Source organism: Osmerus eperlanus, chromosome 8, assembly GCF_963692335.1.
Source record: "Osmerus eperlanus chromosome 8, fOsmEpe2.1, whole genome shotgun sequence".
Taxonomy (NCBI): Eukaryota; Metazoa; Chordata; class Actinopteri; order Osmeriformes; family Osmeridae; genus Osmerus; species Osmerus eperlanus.
In genome coordinates, this window is record NC_085025.1 from 18,438,153 (window position 1) to 18,454,100 (window position 15,948).

General features: G+C 39.3%; 1 protein-coding gene across 2 annotated transcripts in view; it reads right to left on the reverse strand.

Moving 5' to 3' along the window:
* The window catches only part of matn3a (matrilin 3a), a 35,062-nt gene extending 19,374 nt beyond the window's left edge, over positions 1–15,688 (reverse strand). The window contains exons 1-4 of one of the 2 annotated variants that reach the window (XM_062468328.1): positions 15,456–15,688; positions 14,371–14,850; positions 13,273–13,848; positions 11,830–11,955 (exon numbers count right to left, since the gene is read on the reverse strand). In XM_062468328.1, the coding sequence (XP_062324312.1) occupies positions 11,830–11,955; positions 13,273–13,848; positions 14,371–14,850; positions 15,456–15,615 (1,342 nt within the window). In that variant the 5' untranslated portion in view covers positions 15,616–15,688. The remainder of the gene's footprint in view (positions 1–11,829; positions 11,956–13,272; positions 13,849–14,370; positions 14,851–15,455) is intronic. The other variant, XM_062468329.1, reaches the window with a different exon arrangement.
* Between the last annotated feature and the right edge of the window lie 260 nt (positions 15,689–15,948).

A 15,948-nucleotide genomic window follows, 5' to 3' on the forward strand; every position in this document is an offset into this window, starting at 1 on the left:
TCAAAGTGATATCCAATTATTATAGCAATTTTTATAAAAAAATTATATAGCTCTAAGTTTTGCCATAGAACTGCGGATAATTACCTGGACTCTCTGAATGTTAAAACTATTGATAAGAGACAAATGGAGATGTGCGATAAGATTATCTCTCTACAGGAGATTAACCCTCGTGCTGCCTTCGGGTCACATGACCCAAAGGTTCATAACGAACCATCGTTGTGTTTACCCAATTTTACCCAATACAAAAACAAATTAAAATAATTTTCTTTTAACCTTTGCAATGTGGGGGGTCTGAGACAGCCTAGCTGTTAAAAGAAAATGCTTCACTTTGTATGCGGTAAATTTGTCGCAATACGACGGTGGGTCACAATGACTGATGGGTCAGAATGACCCGAAGATAACACAAGGGTTAAGAATAATTTGAATCTGCTAAAAAACAACAAGTCACCTGGTACTGATGGGCTGACGTCAGAATTTTACAAGGCATTTGCCGATGAACTAGCTCCGTTTTACGGAATCCTTAAAGAAAAATTGCCTCCCAACTACTATGACTCAAGGGGTGACTGTTTTAATTCCCAAACACAAAGACAAACTGCTAATTGACAATTGGCGCCCAATTTTCTTGCTTAACAATGATTATATAATTCTAGCGATACTTTTGGCTAAAAGACTCAAGATGGTGTTGACTTCTATTATTGATGAAACACAATCTGGTTTCATGGCAAAAAGACATATTACAAATAATATTAGGCTGGTTTTGGACATTTTGGATTATTCAGATGTGATTGATGATAATGGCTTTATTTTGTTTTGGGATTTTTACAAGGCCTTTGATACTGTGGAGCATCAGTTTATTTTGCATTCTTTGAGAAAGTTTGGATTTGGTAATTACTTTTCTACGGCTATTAAAACTTTGTATATGCATAGTAATAGTTCTATTCAGTTAATAGGCGGCACATCCCCTAGATTCAAGGTGTCTAGAGGTATACGGCAGGGATGCCCTACCTCCCCCTATCTCTTCCTTTTAGTGGCTCAGTTGTTGGCTGACCATATTAAAGCTAGTGCTGTGAAAGGTATCTCTCTACTTGGCAGTGAATTACTATTGACACAGCTGGCAGACGATACCACACTATTTCTGAAGAATCAGTTTCAAATTCCTGTTGCTATAAAAGCAATTAAAGAATTTTCAGAGGCATCTGGTCTACATTTGAATGTTAATAAGTGTGAACTTCCGTCTATTAACCCTTGTGTTATCTTCGGGTCATTCTGACCCATCAGTCATTGTGACCCACCGTCGTATTGCGACAGATTTACCGCATACAAAGACAAAGTGAAGCATTTTCTTTTAACAGCTAGGCTGTCTCAGACCCCCCACATTGCAAAGGTTAAAAGAAAATTATTTTAATTTGTTTTTGTATTGGGTAAAATTGGGTTATTATGAACCTTTGGGTCATGTGACCCGAAGGCAGCACGAGGGTTAAGGAGTGCACTTCCTCTTCTCTTTACAATATTCCAATTAAAGATGAAGTTCTCTATTTGGGTATTGTAGTTACCAAAGACCAACATAAGAGAAGTCATTCCAATTTTTCTCCTGTCATTAAAAAATCTCAAAAAAGATTTAATCAATGGCTATTAACCCTCGTGCTGCCTTCGGGTCACATGACCCAAAGGTTCATAACGAACCATCATTGTGTTTACCCAATTTTACCCAATACAAAAACAAATAAAAATACTTTTCTTTTAACCTTCGCAATGTGGGGGGTCTGAGACAGCCCGACGGTTAAAAGAAAATGCTTCACTTTGTTTTTGTATGCGGTAAAGTTGTCGCAATACGACGGTGGGTCACAATGACTGATGGGTCAGAACGACCCGAGGAGAACACAAGGGTTAAGAGATTTATCATTGAGAGGTAGAGTGTTGATTACTAAGGCAGAGGGTCTCTCTCGTTTGACTTATGCGGCTTTGGCCCTGCATCTGGATAATAAGCTACTAAAGGAGATAGACAAAATGATATTCAATTTCATCTGGAAAAATAAGACACATTATATAAGAAAGACTGTTCTTATGGATTCCTATGAAAATGGTGGACTAAATGTATTGGATTTTGGTACTGTAAATAATACTTTTAAGTTAAATTGGCTGAAACAGTTTTTTGGAAACCCCTCTTCAGTTTGGAATATGATACCTCTCCATGTGTTGTCTAATCTTGGTGGCTTAAACTTTTTTCTTGCTTGTGACTATGACATTGACAAAATTCCCGTGAAATTATCTGCGCATCATCGACAGTTTTTTTTTGGCTTGGTCTCTCATATACAAACACAATTTTACTATTTGATCTGGAATAACAAGAACATTTTATATAAAAACAAATCTCTCTTTTTGGAAAATTGGGTCTGTAATAATATCTTGCTGGTAGATCAGTTATTTAATGAGAAGGGTCGTCCTTTCACTTATGAGGAGTGTCTTGCTAAATACAGGATTCCAGTGACACCTGGGGATTATGCAAAAGTCTTTGGTGCAATACCTTCTGGTATTTGTATGCTTTTTAAATCTCAGCCAAGGGTTACTCTCCAAAATTGTCCCCTTGTGCATAATCTGGTTACAGACTCCCCTATAGGCAAAACCTGCTTTTCCAATACTGGTAGAAATAATAATAGATCTATTCGAACTTTGTTTCAGAGAGATATAACTACGGTGTCCTATGTTATTCCTTACTGGAATCGTTTTGTCAATGATATTGTTTGGAAGAATGTCTGGCTTTTACCTAATGTATATTTAGTCACAAATAAAGTGAAGGAAATTTCATTTAAACGTATCCATAAATGTTATCCAGCAAAAAGCTATATTAAGAAAAGATTTAAGAAAGACATTGATGTTGTTTGCACTTTTTGTAATGAATGTGAAGAAACGGTTGTGCATTTATTCTGGTATTGTCCAATTGTAAAATAATTTTGGCAAAATCTTTGTAAGTTTATTACTGAAAATATTGAGGCTGATTTTTGTTTATTTTGGAAGGATGTATTGTTTGGGCTTTTTGACGGTTCCAGGAAAAACACCTGTGTATATATAATTAATCTTATTATTATTATGGCCAAGTATCATATTCATAGATGCAAATTCATGGGAAGAAAACCTTGCTTTATTGCCTTGAACGGAGAGCTCAGACAGTATATTTTTTCAATAAAAAATTCTCTTAAACAAAAGGCCATTAAAACAGTAACAATCTGTAATAATTTAAATATATTTATGTAAAGGTTTATATCCCCTAGCGTTAATTTTTTTGTTATTGGGTGTGCTCAAGCCTTCAGCGAGAGCACAACCTTTGTTCCCACATATATATTATTATTATTATTGTGAGAATGCTGTTAAGCATTCTCACTATTGTTTTCCTGTTTCTCTTTATTATTATTATTATATCAACTTCTTAGTTCTTCCGCCGTTTTTTGGCCTTTAACTCGTTCTGCATACTTTAACCGATTCCTACAACTTTTGTATCAAAACGTTCAGCTCCTTCAGGAGATGATGGCTATGACTTTTGGTATTTCTCACTTTTATACTTTTTAAGACATTAAGGTTTTTGTGCAAATTATTCTCCCATTAAAAGTAATGGTAAATCCTTTCAAATCATTAAAAAGCTTCCTCCTCTTTCAAACGTAACTACTTCAGCTTACTTTCAGCTAGAGACACCATTCAACCTTTAAAATGTTCACAAGACATTCAGCTATTCCCAAATGATTCAGCTTTTTCAAATGTTCAGCCAATTTTGAATTATGACAGTTTGAAATACATTAAAATGTTTGCTCCTTCTTGATTTTTATGAATGAGCAGCAAGCAGAGTGTGCCACTCTGCTTGCTGCTCTTTTTCTGATATTCAACTAATTTGTCAAACAAATTCCTCTAACGTTCATATAGTTTAACTTACAGAAACAAGTTATACCTTAAAATGTAGGAAAGATTGTCCTCTTTCAGCCAATGTAACTACTAAAGAGCTCACATTTACAGATTTTCAGCTATGAGCCTTGAAGCGAGAGCAGCCTTTCAAATTCTCTCACTAACTTCAATGGAGAGGTGAGTAAAATCAGTCAGAGAAAGCAAGAAGGAACAAGATTTTGAAACTGCAGATAGAGTCGTATTTCTGACCGCACAGACATATAAAGGACATCTCTGGTTTCGGCAGAGTCTTGGGTCTCGGAAAATATCCTTATATTTTGGATTGGACGTATAGTTTTGCGTCTAGGTCAACTTGTTTGAGGTGTGGATGCTAGGTAAATGTTCGTTTTTCTCTCTGCCTAGCTCGTTAGCTATCACAGCTGCGCCATCACCGTGGCAACCAAACAAACAAGCACCAGGAAAGCAAAAGGAACACGTTTTTGAAACTGCAGGTAGAGTCGTATTTCTGACTGCACATACATATAAAGAATATCTCTGGTTTCGGCAGAGTCTTGGGTCTCGGAAAATATCATTAGATTTTGGATTGGACGTACAGTTTTGCGTCTAGGTTAACTTGTTTGAGGTGTGGATTCTAGCTACATTAGTTATTCTCTCTGCCCAGCTCGTTAGCGATCACAGCTGCTCCATCGCCGTGGCAACCAAACTAACACGCACCAGGAAAGCAGAAGGAACACGTTTTTGAAACTGCAGGTAGAGTCGTATTTCTGACTACACATACATATAAAGAATATCTCTGGTTTCGGAAGAGTCTTGGGTCTCGGAAAATATCATTAGATTTTGGATTGGACGTACAGTTTTGCGTCTAGGTTATCTTGTTTGAGGTGTGGATTCTAGCTACATTTCTCTTATGCTGTGCCCTCACCGCGTTAGCAATCATAGCTGCACCATCACCTTAACGACAGACACGCACCACTCAGTCTCTCACACAGGTGATTGGTACATTTACTTGACCATGAGAAACACGATTACTAGCTATTGTCGGTTTATACCAATAATACGATTACTCCGTTTACATGTGTAATTAGTTATGCGATTACTCAATAAACGCGTCTACATGATTCTTTTTTATTAATCGTTGTATGCTCCACGGACAAAACTTGCACCATCATCCTTCTGCAACAAAGTGTCGCCGTGTCTTCCTGTATCGGCCCTACTGCTGTATGTTTCATTCCATCAACACATTGAATCCAACTAAGAAAGCCGAGTAAACGCATAGGCTACATCTGCTACTGCTAATACTATCCCAACTATAATTTCATCTGTTAAAACGATAATATTCTTGTTACGACTAGCTAGCCTACTTCTTCTGTTTAACAGTTCAGCTTTCAGCTTCTCCCACATTGTAGGCTATTTTAGCTCTTAGCTTTGTTAAGATGATGCAGTTCAGCTTCCACACTGCCTCTTTTGTGTGACTCACACATTTTTGAAATTCATTTCAGCTTGCGGGTATTTTCTCATTTCTCACTTTTATACTTTTTAAAATATTAAGGTTTTTGTGCAAATTATTCTCCCTTTAAAAGTAATGGTAAATCCTTTCAAATCATTGTTGGAATGCTGCTCCAGCCCCTTTCAAAAATACCTTTCGGTTGCTTTGAAGCTTCAGCTTATAACTTTCTACTAAATTTTCACTATTTTCAGCTTTTTTAGCATGGTCAGCTATCCCCATTCAGGTTTTCAGCATTCTCACTGCTGTTTCGCAGGAACAGCCGTTTCTAGTTATTATTATTTTTGCCCCCCTAAAACTCAGTCAATATTTGGCCTACATAGACAAAGTAGGTGTCAAAAGTTTCGTCTTGGTAGCGATTGAGTTGCTTCTATTGGAATTTACGTTCCGTTGCATGGTTTAGGCTGAAGTTAAGTTTTTGTGGCGAAAAGTGAAGCTAACGGTGGCTAATTTGCTAGCCACAGTCACTGACGTTACTAACGTCACTACGTCACTAACGTCACGAAAACACGCGTGACTACCTTTGGCAGAACATTCGTTTCGCATCTGTTAACTTGGGGGATAGCTAGGCTAACTATAGCTTTACTGCAAGGCAGCTGCAGAAACGCCACAAGCAAAGAGGCCAGGGTGATAACTATTTACTCATTTTACTTTGTGATATGACACACAATTGTGATGTGTAATGTACAATATAAGCTGATATTATTAAGGAAGTACATCTACTTTCGGAAACAGTAGTCTACTATTTCACTGAAGTATTAGCATCATGACGTTAGCCTGTGTTGCCCGGGCAACACATACTACAGTGGTCTATGATGTATCTGTTTTCAATCGTTAAAATAAACATTCCTCACATATACATTTTCGTTGTAGGATTTATTATGACATTAGATTACAAGTAAACGATTTGTGGGTGAAATTATCATTACCTGTGGTTTCAATCCAGTGTATCACTGCAACGCTGTAGCCTACGCGAGACACTACAAAAACATCTACACAGCTGTAGGAAGTCAAACGGCGACAGAACATGTTCGGCACTCCCCTTACTTAAATCAAAAGTCTATATAACTACTAACCTGAACTTCATTGCCACAGCCTAAACTTTGTCAATCTGTTCATGAAAATAATTAATTTCAGCCTAAACCATACAACGGAACGTTAAATCCAATTCAACCAACGCAATCGCTACCGAGACGAACACAGCAGTAACGCTAGTCTAGTACTGTACCGTAGTAGTACAATTTACCGGGGCAGCTTCTCCACACAGGGCTATATCGCATTTTGCGTTGTTACTGACAATGATCGCTACCAGTGAGCTTTTTATGAATGAGCGATTTTCCACTAAATACATGTCAAGCTTATTTACGTTTTGGGGTGCATATTTTCAGTTAGCAGATGGTACTGTTTGAATCGCGATTCCATCTTCTACTGCCGGTAACGTCGTAGAATAATCTTCAAAGGGGGTCCTTTATTAATGAATGAATGCAATGAGTAGGCTAAATGCATGAAAATATCACGAGAAGGGAAAAACTTAAAAGGACGTTTAAGTCATAGAGATTAGGTCAATTTGTACACCGGTCTGCCAAATTTATTCGTTTTGATTCAACGATGAGGCTGCCTCTTGCAGGGGAAATGAAAAGACATCCATTTCATTCTACACTTCACTCGTATTTTCAGTTGTAAATGAGCAGCAAAAAAAAATGCTTTTAAATCTATGTAATCTTTATAAATAATAAGTATGCATTTTTATATAAAATACAGAAATATCAGTTGTAAAAATGTCATTAAAAAACGGACCCCTGTGCAACCGACGCAAGCAAGCACACCCTACAATTTCCCCTGAAATTGTACCCTCTCTAGTTTTAATTTGTATTGATACATGTTTACTCTGAATGTAAATGATGTTTTTCTTACTTTATGTATCTTGTAAACTCAAATGCATTTGATTGTGCATTTATTAGCAATTGTTGAAATTGCTAATAAAATTTAAAAAAATAAATAATTAAAAAAAAAAAAAAAGGTCTCGGAGCTAGGGGAAAAAAGAGCCACTGTTTAAAGCTAGACCGGAAGAGTCGGAAGTGGAAAGATGCGCGGTCCAGTTTCGTACTCTCGCTGGCCTCACTGCTCCACTGAGCACTTTTCATAGAAATGAATGGGGACGCCATCTTGGAAGACAAAAGTTGCTTCCTCTAGTTATTTTAACTCTATGGTGTGAACGCAGCGTCAGGCGGCAGCCATGTCTCTTCTCTTGGTCGCGTCATGTCACAAAGTTCATAATTTTACAGTTCGGTAAATTCTACACCAAAAATGTAGAGCAGGGCAGCTTTCAAGAGATATGGGAATTCTGCTTTTAACCAGCTTGTACACTTATTTATGTGATTTGTGTACAGTAAAACTGGCAATCTGAGTGAGACTGCGTCCCCCGAGGTGTAGCTACTGTTTTGACGTTATAGCCTCAGAGTCAGACTCGGGTAGCTCACTGGCAGTGTGCCACTCCATTCTACACCAAACACGTCAAGGTGGACTCCCTTTTGTAGATACGAGCCTGCTGAAGATAGCCAGCATTTCTATAACCAAGCCTTACTCAGGCATTTGCCTGAGTAAGCGACCTCCGTTAGCCAGGCTAGTTTTGGTTGTTGCAACCATGTGAAACTTGTTGCCTCAAAAAGTTAATGTCAAGCCCTGCAATCCAGTGGCCAGATATATATGATGACCTGATCGACACTCCAAGTGTATTATAGCCTGGAGAAGTTCGTCTTTTGCCTCCGACATGCGCAGTTGAGCCTGCTTGACAATCGTGTGACGTAGGGTGATAATTGGTCTATAAACTTGGAGTGTCGGTCAGGTAATTATATATCTCTGGCCACTGGATTGCAGGGCTTGAAATGAACTTTTTGAGGCACTTGTCCTTTGGAGTCTCTTGACCTCGATACCTTTAAATAGCCTGACCAAGTGATCGGGCAAAACTAGCCTGGCTAACGGAGGTCGCTTTACCACTGCGTTTACCACTGCGTTGTAGCAACATTGCTGGTGGATTAATTTACCCGTTTATGTTGCATAACCTGCTTTCTGGAATACTCCCCAGGACTTCTGTGTCCGTGCTGCAGTGGTTATTTGGCAAGCTCAGAAGAGCATGCTTACATGGAATTCTGCATGCATATAGGTTTGTGTTTTCGGTTGAACACTTTCACAAGCGTTAATTGGGATACTGTGTTAATTTTTTCCGGGATTATCAATCTAAATTAACGCACTGACTAATGAAGTAAATTGTTGAAACGCAAACTTTTGATTTTACTGGGGCACAGCAGATTTATACTGGGGCACGTGCCCCAGTAAAAAGGGTCTAACGATGCCCCTGGGCTGGTGTCTCTATTGTTTCACAACAAACTCCGAAGCTTCATTTGATTGAACTGCCATTATCAATTATTTCTCTGTAGGTATGTTTCTGTTTCGATGTAGTTCAATATTACGTATTGATTATCTTACTATTTAGATAATAAACCTTGTAACTTTCATACACAATAAGAATTCTCTGAGCTAGTCGCATTAATTCATTAATTAACCCTTGTGCTGCCTTCGGGTCATAACGAACCATCGTTGTGTGTTTACCCAAATAAAATTATTTTCTTTTAACCTTCGCAATGTGGGGGGTCTGAGACAGCCCAACGGTTAAAAGAAAATGTTTCACTTTGTTTTTGTATGCGGTAAAGTTGTCGCAATACAACGGTGGGTCACAATGACTGATGGGTCAGAATGACCCGGATAACACAAGGGATAAATAATATGTCCCTTTTTTCCCTATATACTACGAACTCTGGTGCGTTAAAGCGCTTTGTTTCATTTAATTTCGAATGCCTTTGTTAAGCACATTAATTAATTAACAAAACGAAATTAATTAACAAAACAAAATACATACAGCCTCCTACCTGTAGTGCGCATTAGTCCAAGTGATTAGTGAAGCGTATAGTGTAAGCTCAACATGGCTGAAAAATATCCATCGTGAAACTGACGGCAAATTATTTTGGGGAAATGTCAATGCTTATCCAAACAACGTCAAACTCCATTGGAGTATAAAAAGGACACATGCAAAATATGAACTTTGCAGAGTGCCTGGTTCTCGAAATAATCGTGGGAAACTCGTTGCCCTAAAATCCCATTCAAGAAAATACACACACACACAGATTCCTGGCATTATTAGAGAGATTAAACTTAATAATGGTTAGAGAGAAATGTGTCTTAACCAGATGGAACATGGAAAAGTAATTAACTGAAAAATATGGAAACCATATGGATTTGTTGACCACTACTTCTGCAAGTATAACATTTGCACTTCCTTACCTACCATATTCTGTTACTGTTCAAGAAACAGCAAAACCAGCCAAAACGGACTGCCTCCCTTGTGTTCTCTGACAGATGGGACCACACAGTGAGGCATACTCCATTTGCATGGCCATGATAATAACACACTGCTATAACAATGTTGCACTTAACGTTGAAGCAATTCTGCATGTGTTACAATTTGTAATGCAAATGGAAAACCAATGGTGAATCAAAGTGTTTTTGATAGTGCACCAGTTGGATTTAAAAGCTGATGGAAGCTTTTTAATTCACTTCCAGTTAAAAAGAAAATGTTTGAAGGGATTCTTTATCTACATTCACATCAAACACATAATCTTCTGATAAGTCTCTATAATGCATATACAGTTAGGTCCATAAGTATTTGGACATTGACACAATTTTCATCATTTTGGCTCTGTATACCACCACAATGGATTTGAAATGAAACAATCAAGATGTGCTTTAAGTGCAGACTTTCAGCTTTAATTTCAGGGTATTTACATCCAAATCAGGTGAACGGTGTAGGAATTACAACACATTTTATATGTGGCCCCCCCCCTTTTTAAGGGACCAAAAATAATTGGACAAACTAACATAATCATAAATCTAATTGTCACTTTTAATACTTGGTTGCAAATCCTTTGCAGTCAATGACAGCCTGAAGTCTGGAACCCATAGACATCACCAGACGCTGGGTTTCGTCCCTGGTGATGCTCTGCCAGGCCTCTACTGCAACTGTCTTCAGTTCCTGCTTGTTCTTGGGGCATTTTCCCTTCAGTTTTGTCTTTAGCAAGTGAAATGCATGCTCAATTGGATTTAGGTCAGGTGATTGACTTGGCCATTGCAGAACATTCCACTTTTTTGCCTTAAAAAACTCTTTGGTTGCTTTCGCAGTATGCTTCGGGTCATTGTCCATCTGCACTGTGAAGCGCCGTCCTATGAGTTCTGAAGCATTTGGCTGAATCTGAGCAGATAATATTGCCCGAAACACTTCAGAATTCATCCTACTGCTTTTGTCAGCAGTCACATCATCGATAAATACAAGGGAACCAGTTCCATTGGCAGCCATACATGCCCACGCCATAACACTACCTCCACCATGCTTCACTGATGAGGTGGTATGCTTTGGATCATGAGCAGTTCCTTCCCTTCTCCATACTCTTCTCTTCCCATCATTCTGGTACAAGTTGATCTTGGTCTCATATGTCCATAGGATGTTGTTCCAGAACTGTACAGGCTCTTTTAGATGTTTTTTGGCAAACTCTAATCTGGTCTTCCTGTTTTTGAGACTCACCAATGGTTTACATCTTGTGGTGAACCCTCTGTATTTACTCTGCTGAAGTCTTCTCTTAATTTTTGACTTTGACACAGATACGCCTACCTCCTGGAGAGTGTTCTTGATCTGGCCAACTGTTGTGAAGGGGTTTTTCTTCACCAGGGAAAGAATTCTTCTGTCATCCACCACAGTTGTTTTCCGTGGTCTTCCGGGTCTTTTGGTGTTGCTGAGCTCACCAGTGCGTTCTTTCTTTTTAAGAATGTACCAAACAGTTGATTTGGCCACACCTAATGTTTTTGCTATCTCTCTGATAGGTTTGTTTTGATTTTTCAGCCTAACGATGGCTTGCTTCACTGATGGTGACAGCTCTTTGGACTTCATATTGAGAGTTGACAGCAACAGATTCCAAACACAAATACCATACTTGAAATGAACTCTAGACCTTTTATCTGCTCCTTGTCAATGAAATAACGAACTCCCTTTATGAGGGAATAACATACACCTGGCCATGGAACAGCTGAGCAGCCAATTGTCCAATTACTTTTGGTCCCTTAAAAAGGGGGGGGGGGGCACATATAAAATGTATTGTAATTCCTACACCGTTCACCTGATTTGGATGTAAATACCATGAAATTAAAGTTGAAAGTCTGCACTTAAAGCACATCTTGATTGTTTCATTTCAAATCCATTGTGGTGGTATACAGAGCCAAAATGATGAAAATTGTGTCAATGTCCAAATACTTATGGACCTAACTGTATATTTGTAATACATTTGACTGTTAACTGTAACTGAAGTCATAACTGGACTTCAGACTCTTACGTTTCAAGGAACATGTTTTCTGGTCCGGGTTCAGGATATAGCCGTTCCGGCACTTGCAGTAAAAGGAGGAGTTGCTGTTGACACATATGTGCTCGCAGTCGTGTCCAATGGCACAGGGGTCCAGACCTGGAATAAGCCAGGGTTAGGGAGAAAGCTGTCAAGCACGCAGCAAGAGTACAATTTCATTGGCTGGCAGTTTGTTTTTGTGTGGAAGCATTCTTTGTAAGGGCTGAAACTCTGAAACATCTTGTTTCAAACTCATGTAGTTAATTGTTATCAAGTACATTTCTGTACCTAACATTTATCTTTGGGTGGCAATTCAATAGATGTGTTGATAACATCACAAATTGAACCGGAATAGAATAGGATATTGTTGAATAATTATTGCCATAGCCATGTTTGATGAAATAGTAGTTGCAATGGACACATGTTTTGTCTGAGTGTTAACTGCAATATTGGCAAGCTTTAACAAGATGTATGCAAGCACATTTAATCTTTTGACATTTTTGCATGTCATATGATGTGACTGGAAATTGTACACCTTCAGTGTAACTCAGCCAAGGTCCTTTGCATACTGCTAGGTGTCCTTGGTAACACAAAGAAACTCAAGTAATAGTGGACTGTAACATTCACAGATCTTTGGGCACACATTCTGAACATTGAGCTTTCTATTCCAATCATCCAATCCACTCCAAACTGTTGTGGTTCTTGAAATATTCAATATATTTAATGTTGAAATTCCTTATCAGTGCTAGTGGAAGGTGCCTGGGCCACTAGCTTTCTCTAATATTTTAAGGTTTGAATATGAGGGTAGATGATCGAGCAATCTTAGTGTTGAGAATGTTTAAGTAGCCATTATGCTGCAATAGTAAAGATAATATTAGCATTTTTTAAACATTTACAAAATACATTTACATTTCTTTTTACTTACATTACATCATTTTAAACATGATACGATAGAATATTCTGTTTATCGATTATTTTAAATGTTGAGAAGTTGTTCACTTCTGTCAACATGCAGTTGATGAAGTACAATCTAAAATTAAAGAGCTTATTTCAGAGAAAGCTGCCTACATTTTATTTACACAAACAGTCAAGACATTCAAAAATTGACTTTAATGAGATACTTGTCAGCTCTTCATTGTTCAGACATCTGCAGTCCATGAGGGTGTCAATATGTCTGCTCGAAAATATGTTAATATACATGCATGTCTTATCTCTTAATATACTGTTTGTACGTCTAAATATTTGTAGTCCACCAGTCAGAATTATTTTTGTCCACCAATTAAAGCATTTTTTAATGATCAGGGATAAATTAATATGATGGATTGTTAAGTCTCAACCCTCATAGACTATAGGTGCCCTCAACACATTCTACGACTAAAACTTCAAACTAGGAAAGGAAACAAAAGGACAACATATCTCGTGTCCCCCCAGTCTTACCACACAGGGTCTCACGGAACTTGGAGGTGAGCTTCTCGATGACGCCATACGTCTCCACGTAGAAGACGTGGTCCTCCAGAGGGATGCTCGCCATCAGCTGCAGAGAACGCATGTCGGCACGGTCTACCCCAACAGCATAGATCTCGATGCCTGAACCCCGGGCAGCTGCTGACACCTCCTCCACCTGATCCTGGGGTCTCCCATCCGTCACTATAATAGCCACCTTGGAGATGTTCTTGGACCGTGGCCGGGCGCCAGACGGCTCGGTGAAGGCCTCGTTCATGGCCGTCTTGATAGCAAGGCCGGTCATGGTACCTGCCGCCAGGGGCTCTATGCGGGAGATGGCCTGCTTCATGTCCGGCTTGTTGAGGTGGGCCTTCAGCAGAAACTCAATCTTGACTGTGCTGGCGTAGTTCACCACGGCTACTCTGGTAGCCTCAGGGCCCACGTCCAGGGTGTCCACCATGTCTGCCAGGAAGATTTTGACCTTCTCAAACTCGCCAGGGCGCACGCTGCGAGAGCTGTCAATGATGAAGACCAGGTCTAGAGGACGGCTCCTGCACTGAGAGTCTGTTTCTACAGGGTCAAAGGTTTACAAGATCTTTACAAGCCATAACATTTCCACAGCAAGTTAAGACATGAGCATGTATTTAAGTTCACTGTAAGAATGAAACATTTGAAAGTACATTCATTTACTGGGTATTGGTTCCATGAAAACAATTCTGTTAGACAGCAAGGTGGGATACTCCTGGGGATTAGCAGAACAGGAGTGGGAAGAGTTGTGCATTGATTCAGTGGTTATGATGGTTAGACTGAAGCAGAGGTTACCAGTATCTTGAGCCCCATGTGGCGGGAAGCTAAATATTTTCACAAAACATATTCTTTCTAATTTAGCAAACTTTGACACTTCAACATTGTAGGATCACTCCACAATAACCCCTTGTATTTTTACACATCCAAATAAATCCATGTATGATCAATATATGTACAGAATGTCTTATTCCTTACATAGTTTGATTGACTGTTGCTTTTGCTTGTGTGTGTACAACTTGCTGTGAATTGTTTGAATTGAATGAAACCTGACTAGAAAGGTTCTACCTGTCTCCACAGCACTGACGCTGGTGATGATGCCGATTTGGGTACTGACCGGTAGCGTCAGCGGAGGGGGAGTGGTGGGCACCACTTGCAAGGTGTTCGTCACTGGCCCCAAAGTAGTCACTGGCAGAGTTGATAGGGTGGTGTATAGGTATACCACAGGTGTAGTTGGCACTGTAGGCTTTGGGAGAGCCACCGGTGGAAATGGACCTTTGAATTTGTGATGGCTATGCGGTAGGAAGGGACCTTTGAACCTGTGGTGGATTACTGGTGAAGAAGGCCATTCGTGTATGTTGTACACCTGCGGTGGTGCTGGCCCTTTAAATCGATGATGGTAAGGCCCATGTGGCAAGGGGGCAGAGGGTATTTGGTAAGTCATGGGTGGAGAAAGCGGGAGGGAGTGATGGTAAACCACTGGAGGAGACATTTGTGGTGGCTGATGGCGGTAGTGATAAACTCTGTAGTTGTAACCATTGTGAGGAACTAAGGACCAGCACCAGAAAGAAGAAGTGGTAGGGCAAATGCGTTAGTTGAAGTCAGCAATTGGGACAGAAGTGAGTTTGTACGAACACATTGTAAGTACAAATATCAGATGGTAGCTGCTTGGCTCGTTTCGAACAAGGGAATGTGGCACTTGTGAAACGCTCCTTGTAAAATGACGTACATGCAATTTGTTTTTGTCAAATGTGTGGTACGTTAAACTTGAGTGTAATTGTTTAGCCAACAATTAAATAGCATCCTCTCAATTTAACATCAATGTCCATTTAAAATGTTTCTTTATCCATAAATGTCTGCGCATTAGGGACTGATCACCATCTCTTACAGGATAATTCAATTTCACCTAAACCTATCTATGGTTCCCACTAAAAGGGGACAGCTTTAGGCTATTTGCTAAGGTTACTCAATGACTGCTTTACAAACTTCCATTTTCTAAACAGTTTAAATCTTCGCATGACTGATGGCTTTCATGACACATTTGTGGCTAAACAATCCAGTACTAGACCTACAGACAATCAAGTTTTAGATGTTAATGTGACACATGATAATAGAAAGCTGTACGGGAGTGACAGTTTTCTATAAAAACTTACTTGCAATGTTCAATGTCCTCTGCGGTGGTCGGGCAATATTTCTGCTTTGAGCATGACTTTGAGCTGTAATCTGAAGAGGGTCCAATTCATTCAGTCTGTACGTTGCTGATACAGAAGACACAGAGAAGCAGTAGACGAGGCTCCAGAACAAGGACTGCATTGTGCCAGCGCTCTTCTCACGTCCCCTCAACTTCTAGCTTAGTCTCTTCAAGAAACGCAGGCCTCTGTGTACCCAGCTGTACCGTTGAGGCCAATTTGAAGGTCATGGACCATAGCACGTGTGAAAGTCTTGTCCAATCCAGATGCATTACAAGTTTTGACGCACACTTGCTCTTGAGAGGATAGAAGAATTCTGAGACCTCCCATGTAGTTTCATAGGCTCTTTTGTCCAATTTTAAGGGTTGTGTCTTGCAAAACACCTTTCAATCTTACAGCCTATTGTCTAAATTGAATATATTTTCTAAATGTAGAAAATAAAATACTAAATATCTAA